This window comes from Scleropages formosus, chromosome 11, assembly GCF_900964775.1.
Source record: "Scleropages formosus chromosome 11, fSclFor1.1, whole genome shotgun sequence".
NCBI classification, from domain to species: Eukaryota; Metazoa; Chordata; class Actinopteri; order Osteoglossiformes; family Osteoglossidae; genus Scleropages; species Scleropages formosus.
Genome location: NC_041816.1, coordinates 9610206 through 9632016, shown reverse-complemented (window position 1 = coordinate 9632016; position 21811 = coordinate 9610206). Strand labels below are relative to the sequence as shown.

At 42.7% G+C, this 21811-nt stretch overlaps 1 protein-coding gene across 2 annotated transcripts in view; it reads right to left on the bottom strand.

Annotated features, from left to right (window-relative positions):
- The window catches only part of myo1ea (myosin IEa), a 49141-nt gene extending 34208 nt beyond the window's left edge, over positions 1-14933 (bottom strand). For both annotated transcript variants that reach the window (XM_018739616.2, XM_018739617.2), the window contains exon 1: positions 14601-14933. In XM_018739616.2, coding sequence (XP_018595132.1) covers positions 14601-14603 — 3 coding nt within the window. In that variant the 5' untranslated portion in view covers positions 14604-14933. The remainder of the gene's footprint in view (positions 1-14600) is intronic.
- Between the last annotated feature and the right edge of the window lie 6878 nt (positions 14934-21811).

Genomic DNA, 21811 nt, shown 5'->3' with positions numbered 1-21811 from the left:
ATACAGAGGCGGAGGAGGAAAGCTGGTAGAGAGGAGGAGCATGACCCTCTGGTCCACCAGGAGGTCTACTGGAAGATCAGCTGGGCAACCACCGCAAAACAGCCTCTCCAAGGCACCAGCAAAGACTGCATCTTCACGTGTACTCACAGAGGAGGAGGGGACTGAATTATGGTGGAATGCTTTGTGGTTTTGGGAATTCCTCAAAGCATTGCAGGGAATTTACACTGAGGTCCAGCATTTTTTTTTTTGGCTTAAAAAAGACAAAACATGCATTTGTAACAACGTGTATAGCATTTTTCTAGTCAGTTATGATCTCAAAGGCCTCAATCAAACAATAGTATTGGGCTCTGGTTGACAAGTACAGCGTAAGCATTCACTGAAACATCACCTGATCTCTGCCCATCTGCTAACCGACCGTTTCTAATATTTAATCTGAGAGTGTTTAAGGAAATCCTGCACTGGCCCAAGATCCATAAGGCGACTTTTCCTTCATGCAAATACCATTGCCTTATTAGGAGAGTGTGCAGCTCAGCTCAGGGTGCAGGAAATGGCTGGGTTTGATTCAGCCTTGCCGACCAGCTATCCCCCCTCCCAGCATTCTTAGCTCTGCTCTGCTCCCTTTTCCCCTTGCTGTTTAGTGAGATTCTGCCTGGTGTCAAAAGTCCTAGAATGACGGGCTCCTCACAACTCTGCTACTGTACATTTCTTTCTCTCCGAGTTTACGCTCTGCCCATACTGGAGCACGGCAAGGGATTTTAGGCACATCAAAACTACCGCTGTGCTTTTTAAGAACATGAATAATTGCAGAACTATATTACAGTAGGGGGGGTACAGTGGCGCAGTGGGTTTGACCGGGTCCTGCTGTCCGGTGGGTCTGGAGTTTGAGTCACGCTTGGGGTACTTTGCGATGGACTGGCGTCCCGTCCTGGGTGTGTCCCTTCCCCCTCCAGCCTTACGCCCTGTGTTGCCGGGTTAAGCTCCGACTCCCCAAGACCCCACATGAGACAAGCGGTTTCAGAAAACGTGTGTGTGTTAACAGTAAGCCGGCATATGCGCAAATTCATTACAAAACAGTGTATTCGTGTAGTTTATTTTACTAGTTAATTTAACATGGCTAACTAAGAATAGAAATCAAGTCACAAATTAAAATCAAATGATCAAACAAAGGGCTCGGGCGCCGTGACTCCCCCACCCTCCCCTACTGCGCCTATACTGAGCTTGATCCCAGCCAGCATGTTGCGGTTTTAATGAAGATCCAGCCCAGACTCATGCTTACTATTAACAGACAGAGAGGAATCATTAATGAAGTTTTGGCTGAGGCCAAACAGCTCTGAGAGAGAACATTCACACACCCTTGGTACAGTACGTCACCCTGAGGTCCAAGGCAATTCTGGGTAGACTAGCTCTTCAGTACAGGAAAACTTGATCTAAACTAGCTAAACTAGAAAAGTAGCTCACACAGTCACACAAAAACCTTTCAGCTATGCTATTTTAAGGGCCTTTATGTGTCGGACACAATAATATGTAGTTCCACTTTCACATTGCTTTCATACAGTATACAGGTCATTTATAAGATAGCAGTCAAGTGAACACTCAAGCGCAATTGTGGATTTATGCTGTTAATTCCAAAGGGACTGTGACTTTTTAAAGACAATCAGTGCCAATGGAGAACTGAAGAAATTGAAGGTTTCTGTCAGGATGTCGGGATGCAGCCATGTTACCCCACCCAGCAATCCACTTGAACCCCACTCCATCTGCCAGGGAGAAGAATCCTACCTCTGTCATGGCCACAGCTGGTCCAGACACACACGTGTCCACTGTGACCTCTGACCTGTAATCAGTGAGGGAAACTCTTGTGGTCCCCACTTTCAGCCCCCAGCCAAGCACCAATACATTGTTATTGCCCCACTTCTTCGTTTCATGCCTGGGCCTATGGTAAGCTTTCATCATTACACCAAGTTGGCCCTCATCCTGTTCTCCACACAGCAGGGGTGACTGGAGTGGTGAAACGTAGTTCTTCTAAAACAAACTCCCACCTGGGTTTTATTACTGCTGTGGAGTAACCCCGAGTCAGCAGGTTCCTCACCCACATCTGCTGGACTCCACTGCCAGAAAGCATGCTAACACACCATAAACCCACCCAGTAGAAACAAGAGGAGACCCAACAGAACAAATCATCAGCGGCACAAAAACAACCATGATGATGACTCCAGCATTGCTTCACTGTAAGACTGTATGACAACAAGTTGAGAGGGTATATGCTACAGTTGGGGCCTCATAGGAGTGTTGGTGGGATGGGATTTGCATTAGGATTTAACTGGCACAGATGTCTGGAACGAAAGGGACCGGGAGGGGTTACGCTCATTCTCTCCAAGACCTGGGACATAGAGATGGTGCCTAGGCCTGGAACACTCTCCTGGGCAGGGACAGGAACATCAGGACCAGGTCTGCAGCAGTCTCCTGAGCAGGAATGCAGACATTACGCCCAGGGTTGGAACTCTACTGGGTCGGGGCAGAGCCAGGTTTGAAAAGATTTGACACACCCACTGTAATACAGAAGTCCTACAGGTTCCTCCACTAGGTTCCTCTCGTTGCCTGGGCCTTCCATTTGGCATCTCTTGTTTCACATTGCCGAAAAAATTGCAAGGGCCTAGAGTGCTTAAATGATATCTGTCATCCTCTTACCTGCTTATACTTAAAAAGAAAGCAAAATGACCAAAGACATGTGGCTCCACAATCAGCACTTCTTAAACCAATGAAATAAAACTCTGTATAAACATGCAGGTATGGGGGAAAGGAAACAGACTACAAGGGTCATATTAAGAGTGAAATAATGTGGCTTTCTCATCTGGAAAACTAAAATCTCTTTAACATATGTCATGACCATCCTGTGTCAACAAAGCAGTGGGGAAGGGTCTATACTGCAGTTCAAAGGACATATCACATCAATCCAAGGTTTAAACAGCGCAGTTGTCTATGCAGTGACTTGATCCCCAGTCCTACTGAGAATTGTCTTAAGAGACAACAGTGGCAGTGGTTTCTGTCTCCAATAAAATTGTATGGACTTACTGAAGACTGGTGCGAGACTGGTCTGGGGTTTCTGTAGAGATGTCCCATATTTTGATGCACAGGTATTAATGCAGTCTACTAACTGAAATTTTGTGGGATCAACGAAGCTCTCATTTTGGAACTGATTATGGACAAATTTTCACTTCACAACCCAGGTCAGAAGTTTAAGAATACTGTACATGTAGACAAGCATGTCCTGAAGGCTTTAAAGTAGACTAAACAAAAGCAACGGCATTAAAAAAGGCCTGCTTTTTATTTACATTTATTCATTTAGCTGATGCTTTTCACCAAAGCATGTCCCACTCTCTGGCAGGTCTGGGGTTCGAGTCCTGTTTGGGTGGCTTTGCGACAGACTAGCGTCCCCTCCTGGGTGTGTCCCCTCCCCCTCCTGCCTTGCGTCCTGTGTTGCCAGGTTAGGCACTGGTTCGCTGCAATTCCGCTTGGGGTGAGCAGTTTCAGACTGAGTGTGTGTTCGTGTGTTTTCTCCAAAGTGACTTACAATATTAAATTACTTATACTTATTTATCCATTTATATGGCTGGTCAATTTTAGGGTAAATACCATGGTTAAGAGTACTACAGATGGAGGTGAGAGCTGAACCTGCAATCATGGGGTTCAAAGAGAGTAGCTCCAACTAATATGCTACCAGCTGTCCCACAAAATTGCTGTTACTGTGTTATTTACTTTCTAAGTAAGTTACATTGTCAACAAGTCTACATGGACCAAAGACTTGTGGCTGTCTCCTCAAGAGGACTTCTTCACACTAACCTTCCATCATACATCTGCTGGTAGACAGAGATTTATTACACGTACCTTAAAGGTACTGAGCCTTCCTGGCTGGCCTGGGACTCAAACCCTGGGTCACCTTCACTCGAGTGCTTTAACCACTGCACTCCTGAAAAAGCTACTATATTTTATCAAACCAGATTTGGTCCAACTGTATACGATACAGAAATGTAAATGGCTAATCTAAAATAGACTCCCATTTATACCTAGATTTCATGAGCCAAACAGTGGTTCTTATTCATTCCAGTTTAAGATTCAAACAGCCCACCTCAGCCGTAGTCACACTCCCACAGGAAGGGACCCAATGAAAATATGCTTATTTGGAAATCAAAGTTGGAGTAGGTGATAGAGAATAAATCAGTGATCTCCCTCTCAGTTGAACTTCAGTCCACCTTTTTCCTGCAAACTCACTCCTCCTGTTATTTGTCAAGGATGGTCCCAAGACAAGACTCAGAATGCCCTGAGGGTGGTTTCCTGAACAGGATCCCAGAGCAACAGTAAATGTTACTATGACGACGCACTGTAGTTTCACTACCCCCTACTACACACACATACACACACACTCTGCACAGCCTGCAAAACATGGGAAGCTAAGTACTTTACCTTATGTTACCACAACTTCTGGAGAAACAATCTTTGCAGATAAGTGTTAATGCTAGCCACTGAGGCACTGCACCACCCCCATTTTATTGTAAGTGAAATTAAACCCTTTATGGGAATATCAAAAGGAATACAGTTTCTTCACTTTGACCAAAGTTCCACAATAGACATTTTCTTGTATGGTCTGCTAACCCGGAAATGGGTGTCCCATGCCAAAGGTCAGTCAACCACATTTGCACAACAGCCCCAGCGATAGAAGATGTCCCCATTTGCTGAGTTTATTTTCACAGAATATATTAAAACATTTAATAATGTTTTCATATGTGCAAAACCATGACTAGAGGTTCAAGCTAACGTGAACGTGTTCACTGCCTATGCAAATAACTTCACCTCTGAGGTAGAACTGTCTCAAGAGTCCAAGAGTTAATTTGTAAAGTGTTCTCAACATGAGCACTATTAAAACCTTCACACAGTCCTTTACACACAGTTATGTTTACAAGGTTATTAGCAAAATACCAAGGCACAATTTACTGGTAAAACGAGTGCTTGGAGTGTTGTAACGGTAAACATTACAGGCATCCTACAAGATACTTAATACTGAGGTCAAGAAAAGAAGTTTAACACAGTGAAACTAGCGATTCAGTCTTTAGAAATACAGCCACCAACTCGGTTGTACGTCAGCTGCCTTTTTAATGAAGCCCAGCTTCCAGGGAGAATGCAGGGAGAAAGCTGATAGCCAATAAAAGGCCAATTACTGAGGTTTGGCCCACCAAGTGTCGTTTCTTGAGGTACGGGGTGTACCATGTGACTTCACGGTCTTCTCTCTACAGAAATACACATGGACAACATGTTGATCCCCCTCCCTCTGTGCAGCTGGAATAGGGCTTGTGGTGCCTCTTGCTGGTATGGGAATGGTGAGTCTAGGTCAAAGTTTAGTTAAACAGTACACGGGAGGCCACTAGCTAGTAGACATTTTACTCACAAAATTCTTTGGCACATAACAAAGCATCTGCTGGTGTCCTGAATAATGCCACAGGATGACCATTAATCCCATTTGCACAGGAATAACATTACCAGAGGATGCCTGATAATCTTTTCTGAGTAAAAAGTGACTTCAGTGAACTTTCTGTCATGGAGGAATAACAGTCCCATGGAGATCTACATGGGCTTTTTATTAGATCCATAATTTGAATGCCCAGATGGCAGGCCATCTTTCTGAGAGAAACACATTACTTCCACAGAACAGTGTCTTAAGTATTTACTCTTAACCATGCTAGACATCTTCATCAAATGAGAGAACTACTTCAGGGTTTGTTTAAATGTCTTCAACCCACAGAGCTGGAAGAATGGGCTCCTCAGAATTTTAAACCAAAGAATATGCAAGAATTTTTACAAGCTCCCCAAATGCTATACACACATCCCTCAATTTACAAAACTCTCCTTATCCAAAATTTTGGTATAACAGGTCTCAGCTTTTGATACCTATTACAATTTATGGAACAAAAAAATTATTTTAACAAACTGTATCTGAAACATGTCCAAAAAAAAAAGAAATTTGTGCATTGTGCAAGGGAAGCAGAAGTGAAGTAATGTATTGTAATTGGTGTATCTGCATCCGAATCTTTCCATCTCTTGTGTTAGGACTGCGAGTGTTGCTTTAAGCAAGTGGAGCATTATAGGAAGCACAGTATGCAAAATTGTATAGGTGTCTGTTGGCCACACTGGGTATGTTATTTAATTGAATGATTGCAAAGACACCGGAGCAAGTAGAAGGAAAATTTATGCTGGGTATGTATGCACATTTTAGCAGCAGTGCATAGTTTTACAAGGCTGTTCACAATAAACACCAAATAATCAGAAAATCCCTGCTTGGTTTATTGTACATCTTGGGGAGAAAGGATGAATTAAAAATGAAATACCCCAGAGCAGTAGACATGTAATGTGTTTTATATTGTGAAGAAATCATTGGTTGATATAACTATAGGTGTTTTATAGCGTTCTAGTGATATTTCGGAAAATTTATTTGGGGTTTTTGGATGGGCTGGGAAAACAATTATTTTTCCCCAATTAAAGTAATGGGAAATACGTTTCTGGTATCCAAAATTTCGATATTCTTACCATATTCAAGAACTCTTTAATTCGGTAAGTGGAGGGATGCCTGTACTGAAAAACCTTAAGAATCAAATATCTGTTGTTATGAGAAAACCTGTATGCTTATATAATATTGTGGAACCTGTACATTTATGTGTCAGTAGTGCAACCATCCAAAATCAAAGGGACATATAATTTCATTGAAAGCACAGGTTCAGTGCAGTTTCTTGGGCATTATGTAATACAAAGGTACATTTTCCTATTTTTGTGCTCAGTAATCTCAGTAAGTCCAACGAAATACACCCTCTTGCCAACACTAATAAATTTGCCTATTCATGAGGAGAAGGACTTGCAACCGGGAACTGTAAGTCACCATGGCAACCAGGAGTCTGAATCACATACTTCTAAAATAATGACTTCAGCAATTTATTTTCTTAATTTTCATCACAGACTATAAATATAAAAAGTTTGGGGAGGTCCTCACTGAAACATGTTGACTGATGGGATCTGACAGCACGTACAATCAAGTTTTGAATTGTCATTATTTTAAAGAAATGTGGTCAACTACCCAACTTCCATGGTGACCTGATGGCACTGCTTATGGCACTGTGAAAAGAACTGTGTAACTACTACATGGGAACACTGCTACCTTTCAGAAGCAGACCTGTTGGAAAAACAGAACAGCTTCCTCAGTCAGCTGTAGGCTACCCGTGGACAGTCGGCTATGGCAATACAACAACTCTTCGTCAGACCTGGAGCATGGACTGCTTTTGCTTCACGCAATATTACTTCTATGCAAGTCGATATTTGTTCTTCTTTGCTGCCATGCTAACAGAGCACCAGTCTGATACAGGATAAATACCATAAGCCAACTGATACTATATCCTATAAATAAAATACACAGAAAAACCTGGCAAATAAGGTTTCACAAAGCCAGAAGGAATAAGAAGTCATTGCTAGCAGATCTGAAATCATGAGGAGAGAGCTGAGAAGATGCATCAGGTCCAGGAATGTGTGGGAGTTTGATTAAACATGGGTACAATCTCACCCTCATTCCTTACCCTCTATTTTTAGAGGGAGAATTAGAAAGAAAGTTGCATGCCTATCATTCCAGCCTACTTGTGACAGCATACTAGCTTTGACTCTACTTACCCCTTGTCACTTGTCTGCTAAGAAGGAGATACTTCATTTGCTGAACGAGGAAATCCATATATTTCATGCTGATGTGTCTTAAAGCTGAAAGGTGACAGAAGAATTAAAGTGCTCCCTTAAGGTCTAAGACTAATGGTCAGGGTAGTTTACTCAGTTGACGGGAAGTAGATGCTGGCAGACCACCAAGAACATCCCAGCTCTGGGCTGGAGTTCCTGGTAGCTCCCAGATGCCGTTGCTGGCACCCAATTCAGAGCCATTCAGCAGATAGCCTGATAAACAGTCAAGTTCCCCCCTCCCAATAATGTACTTCATTCAAATCATTTGCTTCCTCTCTGAGATGCTCAACAAATTAAAGCAGGAAACAGAATGCTTCCCTCGCACATAAAGCACTTCCACATTCCATTGAACTCAAAATTGTCACCACGAGACTGAAGACAAGTGACAGTCACAACATGCAATCTTTTGACCTTATAGCAGACGACCTTTCAGATATTTTTTGCTCTGACTTTCCGAATAATAATAATAAAGACGTCAGAATCTATTTTAAATGCAGAAGTGACTATGATTCATGCATTTGTCTGACTGGAATTAATGATCAGCAGCTTGGCTGGATGGTTTCCCAATAAGGACTCAACTGGCGCCTGACGTCAGTGTGTGTGGATGACCAGTAAAACAGCTGCTTGTCCTGCAGGCCCCTGGTAAATAATACATCTGAGAAATTTTAAAAATGTTGGGATTCACACTGATTGCTGGGAGGAAAAAATGGTGTGGTGAGCTGGGAAGCAGTCAACTGTCCTCTCACATTGGGCTGCAGGTAGCATAGTAGACATGGGTATGATGTGTATTTCTCCAGTAAAAAAAAAAAAAGAAAAAAAAACACAAATGAACAAATACTTTGAATAAGCGTGAGGTATACAACAACAACTGTTGTAATAATAATAACCACACACACACACAATGTCTACAACCGCTTGTCTCAAGCGAGGTCACGGCAACCCGGAGCCTAACCCGGCATCACAGGGCGCAAGGCTGGAGGGGGAGGGGACACACCCAAGACGGGATGCCAGTCTGCTGCAAGGCACCCTAAGCACGACTCGAACCCCAGACCCACCAAAGAGTGGGCACAGGCCAAACCCGCCGCGCCATAATAATAACAATAACTTTGCAACTAAAGAATGTGGAACATAAGATCAGGGTAGTGGCAAGAATGGTGGGAGCATCAAGAACTATTAAGAAGAGCTTCTATAACAACCTGGAGATTCATTCAGGCCAACCAAACACAACCAAAGTTCACAAGATCACACTGATGAGAACCAGAGACATCCACATAACCACACATATCAGAAATATCAATTTCTTTCATCTCTTTTTGAGATCTGAATTAAACCAATAACCAGTTGAAATATTAACTGAAAGGAATAATATTATTATTATTATTATTAATACACACACACATTTTCAGAACCGCTTGCCCCATACGGGTCACGGGGAACCGGAGCCTACCCGGCAACACAGGGCGTAAGGCCGAGGGGGAGGGGACACACCCAGGACGGGACGCCAGTCCGCCACAAGGCACCCCAAGCAGGACTCGAATCCCAGACCCACCAGAGAGAAGGACCTGGTCCAACCCACTGCGCCACCGCACCCCCAGATAATAATAATAATAATAATAATAATAATAATAATAAAAATAATAATGATGAAAAAAAACAGCCTGGCTCTTGTAGGGAAGTTAACACCTTGGCTCTCACATGACCCAACACTGGACTGTGAAGGCTGCAGTTAATAGGGCACTAACGGCAGGGAACCAGAGGACAAACAGCCTATTCTGAATGTACATTAACAAAAAGTACACAAATCAGGAACTTCAAAAGGAATCGTAAAAAAGCAGTTGCTGCCCTAATCCATGAAATCCACTGTATCAAGCAGTGAGAGTGAATGTGGGACTGTTCACAGGCTGCATTCAACCTTTGCTTGACATGGCACACGAGCGGCAAGTTGTGTCTCTTAACTTCTGCTTTTGCTCTGGGCAGCTTGCCATGAGCTTACTGCCAACATCAATCCATGAAAGAGGTCTAACGGAAAGACAAAAGCAGACCTCTGGGATTGGTCCACTAGATCTGTGTGTCACTAATGAGTAACTGAACCTACTGCCCTGGACACTGATCATTAATTTATCAACCCTGGCAGGCAGGAGCACCAGCTAGCCCTGGGACCTGGGAACCCGGGCCCCTGTCTCTCGGAATGCAGTCAGGTCCCGCACTCCTTGTAAATCTCCCAATGCTTGTTGCATGTTTACCACAACTGTGTAAAAAGACACAAACAGCTCCACTCCTAGATTTATTACAAAATTCACTGTAAAAATCTGTAGCAGTTACTGTAACAGTTGTGAACCTTATGCATTTTCCAGTGAAATATCATGATGGTCTGTAGGCTTGCCTAAAAATCCCTGAAAAACTATCTGCAGACGAAAACAGGTGTACAGCGGGACTGTCAAAATTTAGTGTAAAGTCGTTTGCTCATGATTAAAGTACTGGCTCTGCATTACCTGTCCTTGACTGGAAAACATGCATGGGTGTGAAAACCTTGGAACACAGGGTCAACACCTGACTGGGTCAAGGGGACAATGGGCGGAGATACTGAGCTCAAAGAGCTCTGAACATACTGCTCTGTGAATACACTGGGTAACTAACACAATGGGCTCTGGACACAGCGAGCTGTGAGCACATTTGAGATAGAATACACTTGGCTCCAGACCTTCTGGGATGTGAACATTCTGAACGGGATGGGTTCTGGACACACTGATCTGTGAACACACTAGGGTCTGAACATAGCACTACCACAGATGAACAGGTCTAGGTAACCCACTGTCCAAGGATGATTTGAAGGACTGGGCAGGGAGCCAGCTGGGACACTCACTGGTTGTGTCAGAGAGTGTGATGTACCCCAGGGATCCGAGTCTTATATTTAGCCTCCAAAACAATGCTACTTTCATGTCTAAACTTAATACTGTAATGAATATTGGATGAATGATTCAGCATAAGTAATGTATCTAGCAGTGTAAGTCAACTTGGGTAAATAAGGTGTGGGCTGATACTACTAGAGATGGTCCCCGATTTACAATGGGGTTTACATTCTGCGAAACCCATCATAAGTCAAAAATATCGTAAATCGAATATTTATTTAATACACACTTTTGTGTGACAGACTGGGAGATGCAGATTGCTGCTGCTGCCCAGCATCACGAGAGAGTATTGCTCTGCATATCGCTTGCCCAGGAAAAAAAACAACAAAATTCAAAATTCGCAGTACGGTTTCTACTAAATGTCTATTGTCAGCTCATCATCGTAAAGTTGAAAAATCGTAAGTTAAACCATCGTAAATCGAGGACCACCTGTACATAATGTTCACTGGAGGTCGCTTTGGAGAAAAGTGTCTGATTCATGAATAAATGTAAACGTAATTTATTGATCTTACACACTATTTTGATCAGTGCTGTTTGTCACATTTATTTGAGGCTTCTTGTTTGTTTCCCAGGAACTGCTCCACAGAGCTGTATGAGAAAGGTTTTCATGAAACTTTGCTGCACTGAGTAGGAATTAACCACACATTGTCTTCGTTCAATAATTTTAACTCACGAAACCAGAGTCAAACTAACTTGCCATGCTAAATTGATGTTCCATTACGGGAGAAAAGAGAATCTCATACAAAGCACCATTTTGTGCAGCTCTGAGAAATAAAAAAGCTAAGGATGACCTGAGGAGTTCCTTGTGACATCACAGAGGAGTTGTGACACCATGGAAACGGCAGCAGGAAGGTTCTTTCGAAAAGATCGCGCTGCTTCAAAGGCAAAGAGCCACTCAGATTAAATGAATGTATGACAATCCAGTCAGCCATGTGACCACAGTAAAAATGCAGGAATTGAGAGCATTTCCACGGCATTTCCAAACCTGATGAGTTCCCCAGGTCTGTGGAAACACACCCCTCTACCCCATCTCCCATCACCCCGTGCTGTTCGAGAGGGGTCTCGCATTCCAGCACAATCTCTCTGCACCACAGTGGGGAAAATGAAGTGCAGACTTTGAAAGGGGGGATGTTACTGTGCATGCACCTCCCTAAAGGAGCACCTAATGCAAGCCATATGCTGTCATACTGACCTACTATTCAACATCTGGCGGGACGCAAGTCTGATGCTACTGTCTGGTACTCCAGACGGCTGAAGGAGACTGACTGTTCCTTCACACAAAACCCAAATACTAGAGTAACTCCTCACACTCGCGATATGGTAAAACAAAAAAAAAAAAAAAAACACTCCTTCTGGAAATGTGTGTCTTGAGTACTGCAGTGACTCATTCGGCAGACTCTCTCAGACATTTCTAGCACACCGCAGAACAAAGCAACGCAAGAATAACAGTAGAATGGGCCGCCTGGGTTTGGGTTTGAGCTTTTTTCGGATGGTTTCTTATAAAGTTCCCAAGTAAGAAAATATCATTAAATTTAAAGCAGGATTTTTTTTAGCCCCATTTAATCAAAGCAACACATCCTGTAACTGAAGTGGTAAAGTACTATGCCTTTGTTGTGAACATTAAGAGGTAAAGAAACTACATGCTCACAAGAAAAAAAAAATAAGCAGAGAAAAGCAATGACTAAATAAGGAGTCTGGAATAAGAAGCAGTTTACAAGATATAAATATTATTGTACACAACCATAAGATCAATTCACACCATGGATCATTCTAATTGCCCTCATTTTAAATGTTCGATGTTAATAACCACTTATCCTAAGGCAAGGACACAGTGATCCACAGCCTTCCAGATCTCAGAAGCACAGGAACTAGGCTTGGCAGGGAGCACAATTGACGGGATGCCAGCATATCACAGCTCAAAATTACACATTGTTGCTAGAGTTATGCGTGAGATTTAAATTTATAATTCTGGGAGGACAACAGATAAAAACGAGATGCGGCATCGCTACTGAGGGAGGAGCCATCGCCACAGGCCAGCGCACATTTCACAACAAACAGAACGCAGTTTGTGCGGAAACTCCCTGCTCTGTTGCTGTTGTTGTTATGATTATTATTATTTTTTTAAATTTCTTTAACTGCAGCGTTTGCACAACGCGAGTTACAATTTCAGGGTGATGTTATCACGTGGCCCTACAAACCAGCTGTTTACAAGCACATTCATTCTGTGAAATGTGAATAACAGTGTGTTCAGCACTTACACAGCTGGACAAATGCTTTTACGCTGCAGTTAAAGGAAAACACTGAACCTGAAAGTAATGTTATCTTCACACAATGCTTTTAAATGCCTCTTCAAAACAAGGACACCTCTTCATCAGCACCAAACACCTCTTCTTCATCAACTCACAACCCCAATGACTCTGAAGCGTACTTTGATTTCACATCAATTTTACCATTTCACTGACTGATATTTTAAGTGAAACATAAGTGCAATCGAGTCTTGTGCTCTTCGCATGTCAAACCTGTTCCACTGGCTGCATGTTTGCCACCAGGTACCGGTTTTTCACCTGCCATGTAACAGAGGAAGCGGGTTTCTGTGGAGAGGGAGTGAAATAAGAAGCAAGAGGAGGGTTCAGAAAGGCAAGAAGACTTAATGGCTGAGCAGCATGTCAGTCACGAGAGCTGAGAGGCATCATCAGCACTACCAACAAAACTGAAGCTCACACTCCCAACAGGGATGTGTGTACAACTGCTCATCATTCATTTAAAAATTCAGTCAATATGCCTTCACCTGATATTGTCTGTAGAGAAAATGCGGCAAGAGCTGAAGTCGCAGTGACAAGTTTCAGAGCTCACAGTGGGTGGATGTACAGTGGAGAAGGGCTTCCCTCTTGGCCCCTGTCCGGCGACTTGTTTGTCCCCTTTGGCAACTCTGTAACCTGAGGAGCCCGGCCTCGCCGCGGCCTGGTGTCAGATCCACAAATTCACAAACGCCCCTGTCTGTTCTCCCAACCCTTCTCATTTTGAAAGACGACCTCAGTCTCAGCACCTGACTGTAAATTTGGCCATCAACACATTCCCTGGTTCTGTACAGCCCATAGCAAAATTCCAAGCTCAGAAGTCTCAGCAGTAAGCTTTCCTAATTTTTGGTAATTAAGTAGGCCACTCAGCTGACGAAGTCCATAAAATCTAGCACAATGATTCACCATGAAAGCTGTGAAACAGGTAAAGAAGTTAAAAATACTCATGTGACATGTCCCCTTTCAAACAGGTCATGCTTGCTTAAGCTTGTAGCAAACGCAAATATATTTCCCCTGTAGTCGACTTGTATTACAGCTTTCTGGATATGAAAGGTACTGTGATGGGATACCAAGTGACCATAATGGACCTGTGATAGTGCAGTGGAAACAAGCACAGCCAAGTACTGGATTCATCTACTCATGCAGTACTTCTACACTGAAATTGCACAAAATTGCTCAGCTGTCAGAAAATCAGCTAAAAACAGTCAGGATGAAATAATACTTCTCTAATTTGAAGTTGAGAGACACAGTCAGTGGGTCTATCGTAGGAAGGAGCGACTTGGTGGGTTGTGGATCCATCTGTTTTACAAGCGTACGGAATTTACCATATTTACTACGGCTGTTAAGGTTGAGTACAGGTAAGCAGCTGTCCATCTGTAATGGATTTCTGTTCATGGGCACCATTATTTACACACAGTGAACTCCACCACCTCTCAGACTCCTAGTTCCACAAATCATCATGTTAGGGGAAAATTTCTTTAATTAGTACACATAAACATAACATTGTTCTGTTAATCATAGACATTAGTCCATCATAGTCCTCTAGCTAATTAAATTGTAAGAAAAACGGAAAAAGTGGGATTTTGTCACTAGGAACAATTTGGAAAATGAAACATGAGCAAAATTATAGTATACTTACCATTCTCCTTGCTGACTGGACTTATTCTTGAGTTGTGTAATTCCTTTAGCCTAGGCACTGATGATGTTTTAACAGATGTTGTTGTGTATTTGGACACCGGTCGCTATGTTTTGTATGAGATCTGCCGTAATGAACGGAAAACAAAGGAGAAAGTTGAGATCCACTGTGCACTGAGATGGCAGCAGTCGCCCGAACAGAGACGGTCGGATTGAGCTCAGGAGCGAGCGCTCTGGTTTCCCATACTTCCCTAGGAAGCGCACTGCTCACCCGCTCCGCACTGAACTACGCGCACTGAATAGCTCGCGTCCTCACGCTCTGCTTGATTTCACCGGAGGCGCGTCCACGACGGAGCGCGTTTGGCAAACAATCCATAAAAGGAGTTTCGCCTTTAGCCACCGGCCAATGGGAGCCCAAGTTGTCGTGACGTCATTCCACGGGGAATCCTGCCGCCGGACCTGAAGAACGTTGCGGCGCGTTCGGTTCGCCGGCTTCTCGCCGAGCGTTGTTTCGGTGCCGAACAAAAAATTCTCGAAACAGATTCAGCAGCGCAGAATAGGAGATAAGGATGGGACGCGCAACAAACTTTAGAGAAAATGTATCTTTCCGAATGTGAATTTTATGTCATTGAAATCTACTAAACGTGTCCTGTAAGGTATAAACAAAATGTTAACAATTCAGATACAACTTTGTGTCCTTGTTGCCATGGATACTGCTTCGACTTGGTCTAACGCTTTGTCTGAACTGTGAATTCATTTTTTTTAGTATTGTGAATAATTAGCTACTTTACTGTAGAAGGTGTACATAAAGTTGTATTGCTATTTAATTCCTTAGCAGACCTTTGATATTATTTTTTAGATTAGAATTCCGCATTTTTGAATTTATACAGATCCATTTGCCATTTTTCTAATTGATGTTTTCTACACCCATAATGTCTGAAATCTTCAATTCTTAAGCCCTGAGTCCTATGTAGCTGGTAGGCCTCAATGATGGAGACAAATAATAACGAGATACTGCAGTTATAATGCACATAGTTAAACAATAAACAAAACACATCAGATTGTATAAACCAACTTCAGACATATTATGCTGTGTTACCTGGTGTCAGGATGGCATAACGGCAAGTGATGCACCATCATCCACACTGTTCCTAAAGTTATCTATTCAACAATACTCCAACTACTGTTAGGCACACACACACACACACACACACACATTTTCAGAACCGCTTGTCCCTTACGGGGTCACGGGGAACCGGAGCCTACCCGGCAACACAGGGCGTAAGGCCGGAGGGGGAAGGGGACACACCCAGGACGGGACGCCAGTCCGCCGCAAGGCACCCCAAGCGGGACTTGAACCCCAGACCCACCGGAGAGCAGGACTGCGGTCCAATCCACTGCAACTCTTAAGCATATTCTTGATATTCTCCATACAATCCAGCAGTTTTGACAATGTGAATTGCACATTGTCCTTAAAAAGTATGTATTCTGATTTTTTTTTATTGCTTTAATACCCTGAAGATAGTTAACCTACATGCTAAAAAATTCAAGCTAAAAATTCAAAATTAAATGAAAAATTCAAGCTAAAAGTACACCAAACAGTATGTGATGTTTTCTCTATCCAGTTTGTATGGTATGTTATGATCCAGTCTATTAAAAACATAACCTTTCATGTGTGGGCATCTACATATACTATTAATTTTTTTCTGCTTGGCTATTTATTTTGTCAAAAACTCTATGAAAAGGATATGTAGCTGCTCATTTACACAAACACACGCTGGCTGAAATCGCTCGCAGCGAGCTGGACCCTAACCCGGCAACGCACGGCGCAAGGCTGCAGGGGGAGGGGACACACCTAGGATGGGATGCCAGTCCATCGCAAGGCACCCCAAGCAGGATTTGAGCTCCAGACCCACCAGAGAGCAGGACCCGGCTAAAGCTGCTGCGCCACCATGCCCTCCTGCTGCTCATTTATGGATCATTTAATATGAAGTTTATTTAAATAGATTTTTGCTGAAAAATGAGTTACATTTCATACAGTCTAAAGATTACAAATAGACTTTCAGTATCAGTCTGTAGCTCTCTGCGAGTGAAAGGTGTTCCACCTAACCCTAACCCCCCCTTTTATTTCACTTAAAAAATACCTGGATAAAGAATTGTCATTGTTTAGTTAAAATATTTTGAGTGAAAACAATTCCTTCACTATGTGTATTTGATGCCTATCCTCAGAGTGCAGCAGTATGTGACCTGTTTTTAACTGTTTTACAGTGAGGTTGCTTTCTTTGCTCTTTTGTACTGTGAATGAGAAAATCACCTATACTAACTACACATAAACACTGCAGGTGAGAACTGAAAACTCCATCTCTGTTATCTGTAGAAGTTCATGGCGTGCCTTTGCTGAGAGAAAATATTTGCACTCAAAACACCTGACTGATGTAAGACAAGCATTATGGAAGACTGTATTTTGCTATACAGTAGTTTCTTCCACAAAATGAGGTATTATAAGGTAAACCAAAGAGGCTTACACTGTCATTTTATCCACAGATGAGGGCCTGTTGCCATTCAGGTTGCCCTCGCCATGTGTGGAGGGCAGGATAAGGAGTGCCTTGACATCTTGATCTAGGCGTGAACTGCCTGGCAGCCTGAAAAATAGCTCACCACATACCACTGTCAGTGTGTGTGTTGAGTCATTCGTGGCTGTTATAAACAGCGAGTACCAGGTGGGGCAATGACTCTCTACTTGCTGACAGCCAGGTTAGATAAGGCCGACCTCAATGCAGCGTCCTCTTGTTACAGGTGCTCTCAGCTGTGGGAGGTCAGGTGTTTTATTTAAAGGGCCAGCATGATTTTAACAGCTGTTTCATCCACTGTGTCATTCATGCATCTTTGTTGAGTGAATTAACAAGGTAGCTTACTGAGCGCTACAGTGTAGTTCTGAATGTATGGTTTTCTCTTCTGTCTTGTGCCCTGTCTTGTGCACTTCCCTACATGTCCCAACGATGTCATTCATTTTACTATTACTAGAATGGAGACTAACTATTCCTATACTAGGGGGACATGGTGGTGCAGTGGGTTTGGCTGGAGCCTGCTGTGTGGTAGGTCTGGGATTTGAGTCCTCCTGGGGGTGCCTTGTGGCAGACTGGTGTCCTGGATGGGGTGTGTCCCCTCCCCCTCCAGCCTTGCACCCTGGATTAGGCTCCAGTTTGCTGTGACCCTGCATGGGACAAGCAGTTGCACACGTGTGTGTGACTGACTACTTGAGCAAATGTTTTGATTGATTTTCTATGAAACATGGAGCTCGATCACACACCAAAGGCTGGCGCCCATGACTTTTGGTGTCACTGTTTTCACCTTTGTTTGCCCTGTATACATTTCCATTTGTGACAGAGGGACACTGCCTTAAAATTTATGCAAATACAGTGGAATATGATAACCTGATATGTATAATTGTCAGCTAACCTTTATGCAATGCTATGTTTGATAAGGACAATTAAAAGATATTTCTTAAATGTAAAGATGACAAGAGGGACTATTGCCATCTGGTGTCCAAAAAAGTATAGTACAGTACTGTACCTGTACCTGTACAGTCTCTATGAGTTTGTACTCTATGCATAGTCTATTTTCTAGAAGGCTGTGGAGTGCATTAACACAATTATGACATGTCTAAAGAAACATTTGTATTATAAATGGAGTTTTGCCATCACACAAGGATATGAGCCAAAAATGAACGGTAACACTCAACAACGGTTTACTGAAACCTCTTAATGTGGTTTTAAACAGGAACAACAGCTGTGGACATATGGGTATTTTAAAGGTTTGTCATTAAGACTACATAGGAAATTATAAAAGGAAGTCTTCTTCCAGGCAGAGCTTTAAAGCAAATCTTTTGCTGTAATCTTTTCATCCCATGAAACACCCGATTTCAAAATATACATGAGTCATCCTGCTGAATTAGAATGGCACAGAGAACTACTAGAGCTTTTAGAGAACAAGAAAATTATTGATGTAGCAAGATAATTTATTTTTCATAAATCATTGGGGGGGCATAGTGGTGCAGTCGGTCTGGCTGCTGCCTGCTGTGTGGCCGATTTGGGGCTCGAGCCCTGCCTGGGGTGCCCTGTGAAGGACTGGTGTCGATCCTGCTTGGGACATGTGGTTGTTGACTGAGTGAGTGAGTAAATGAATGAATGAATGAATCGGAGGAGTTCGGTCTCATTTGCTGCTGCTTAAATAAAGATAGCACAAAGGAAAACAGATAAAAGAAGTTGTTTAATTTTGAAATTTGGTGAAGTCATTCTGCCGATATTTTAAAAACTACACATGCAAAAAAATTGCAATTAAGTTATTTAATTGATTCAAATATTGTGTTTGTATGTTCACATTTATTCATTTAGTAGATGCTTCTCTCCAAAGTGACTTACATTTATTCATTTAGCTGACACTTTTCTCCAAAGCAACTTACAGTGTTGAAGTTACAATTATTTATCTATTTGTATAGCTGGGTAATTTTACTGGAGCAATTTAGGGTAAGTGCCTTACTCAACAGTACTACAGCCAGAGGGGAGGCTCAAACCAGCTACTTTCAGCTCTAACCACTACACTACCAGCTGACTTACTAACTTAAGCTACTTACAATTATTTACATTTACATAGCTGGCCAATTTCAGTGTTGCAATTTAGGCTAAGTTCCTTGTTCAAGGACACTATAGCTAGAGGTGAGACTCAAACCCACAACTTTTCGAACCAGTTCTTTTCTTTATACTGCTGTCTGGTAAAGAGGAAATAATTGACAGGGAAGCCCCTTTTCAGGCCACGTAGATGAAATCGCTGTTGCTTACTAGACGTCAACAATAATTCCAGTATTGAATAACCAGGAATCAGTAAGGAAATCCAGGAGTGTTTTTGTAAAACCCCTTTCCTGTGATTTTTTCCTAATGAGAACAGGCCCTGATATAGAGCCTTGGAAGTAGAAGCCAAGCTCCCCTGTGTCTGTACAATGTGGTTTCAGGACTCTGCTTTCCTGTAGGACTCTGTTCTAATTATGAAACCTCAACTCCCTGGTGGGGACAAGTAAATCCATTTCCATGAATGAAAACTTTTTCAAGCAGTGTTGACAGAAAGAAGTGTCTGTAAACATGTAGACACATGGGAGACAAATTAACATGAACAAATTAGTGGAGACAAATCCATCAGTGGTCCACAGAGTGTACAGTAGATGAGTTTAAATGAGATATGTTTCTAGGGCTTCTGAACTTGATAGAGTGTGAATCGGGATTACATAAAAGGAGAATTCTGTTTAATCTCATATGTTAACCTGATAGGCTCCAGATCACCCTGACCCTATTCAGGACAAGTGGTTTTGAAATTAAAACCATTTATTGTCTTATAACACTTTATACCAGTTATATATGCTTTTGTTAACAGAGCGCTTTCCAGTTCACTGACTTTTAACTCTGCCCTCACATACCCCATGCATGCTTGTTGCATTTTTTTGTACCTGGTATCTTATTTATGACAGACTGACCACTTGATGAAAAAAATAGTACAGATCAGTACATGTCAAAGCAAATACATTGCTGGAGGAAAAGTTGTTTGGTTTACCTGCTCTATCTTTCATTCTTTTAATTTTGTAAAAAATTAATGTTAAGCAAACAAGCAGCAAACAAATTAATATTAAGCCTCGTTTGGGTTAATCATCCGAAAGTTTCATTCATTCATTCATTCATTCATTCATTCATTCATTCATTCATTCATGTCTTACTGTGGTGTCCTTCCGTCACTACCTATATGTTTGGTCAATAATTAGTGCATGCACACTGCTGTGGCCCAGTGTAAATCCACTCTGGGACCAATAAAGTATGTACAGTATGCAGTATGTCTACCTACAGTAGGCGTCAGGTGTGCGAATCTGTCTATCCAGTCCAATACGGAAGAGAATCTCCGCGTTTCTCCAGTAGATGGCGCCCGGTGTCACCGTTTCGACTTACGAAAACGCTCCCCGCCATGGGTTTCTTCGCAGATACGTCCCTCCCGTTTTGCAACCACTACATACAATCGGATACGTAATCCTCGCAAAAACCTCGGTAGAGCCTCATTTTAACTCGAAATCAAAAGCTACAAAAACAGAAATAAAAGTGCGCCTTAATTAACAATAGTGTGATTTTTAATGGTGTTTTGAAAAGGACTGGACAAGTGAAGTGTGTCTGATTCGCTGTGCTGCCATGTACTACAGAGCATCCTCATAGCCCAATATGGAATACAATTGTTGCTGCTTCTTTAAAATTTAAAAAGCCTATTTGTTGAAAGGGGGTGCGGTGGCGCAGTGGCGCAGTGGGTTGGACCCCTGTCCTGCTCTCCGGTGGGTCTAGGGTTCGAGTCCCGCTTGGGGTGCCTTGGGGCGGACTGGCGTCCCGCCCTGGGTGTGTCCCCTTCCCCCTCCGGCCTTACGCCCTGTGTTACCGGGTTGGGCTCCGGCTCCCCGCGACCCCGTATGGGACAAGCGGTTCTGAAAATGTATGTGTGTGTGTATTTGTTGAAAAAAGTAAAATAAACTAACTTTTTAAAGCTTAGTAAAATTAGCGGAAGGATGCAAAGATATGAAATCCAAGTTTAAGGGCGATCTCTTCACCTTGGGAACCCGGCACTGTGGAGTTATTCTTCATCTGCGCGCTCTAGCTACACTCTGGCTTCTTCTTTGTTACCAGGTTAATAACCTTCAGAGTCTATAAGTCTATAATATGTTGGTAGTAGCTACCCCTTTACTGGAACATATTTACATGTTTGCGACGTTTAGCTATACAGTATATAACTATTTATCAATTTACACGGCTGACACAGATCATTTTACGGGAGCAATTTAAGGAAAGTGCATTCACTGCTCAAGGAAATGACAGCAGGAGGCATCAAACCCACAACCTTCAGGTCCTGATGCCCACGGGTAGCTACTGCCTAGGGTATTTGAACCACCAGGTTTACCCCTTCTTTGCAGTTAGGACTTGTTTTTGTTTTCCTCTCTTCAGCTGCCAGCTGGCTTACTCTAGAGCTAACTGTAACTGTAGTACTGGATCGTTTACAGTAACTCTGTGTCACTCTCGCTCCGCAACATACGAATGGAAGTGAACTGAGAGGAAATGTACAGTATGTACGAAACGCAGATGAACTGCTCTGTTTGTCTCCTCTGAGGAGCCGTAGCTACCGGTCGTGTTCGGAGCCTCA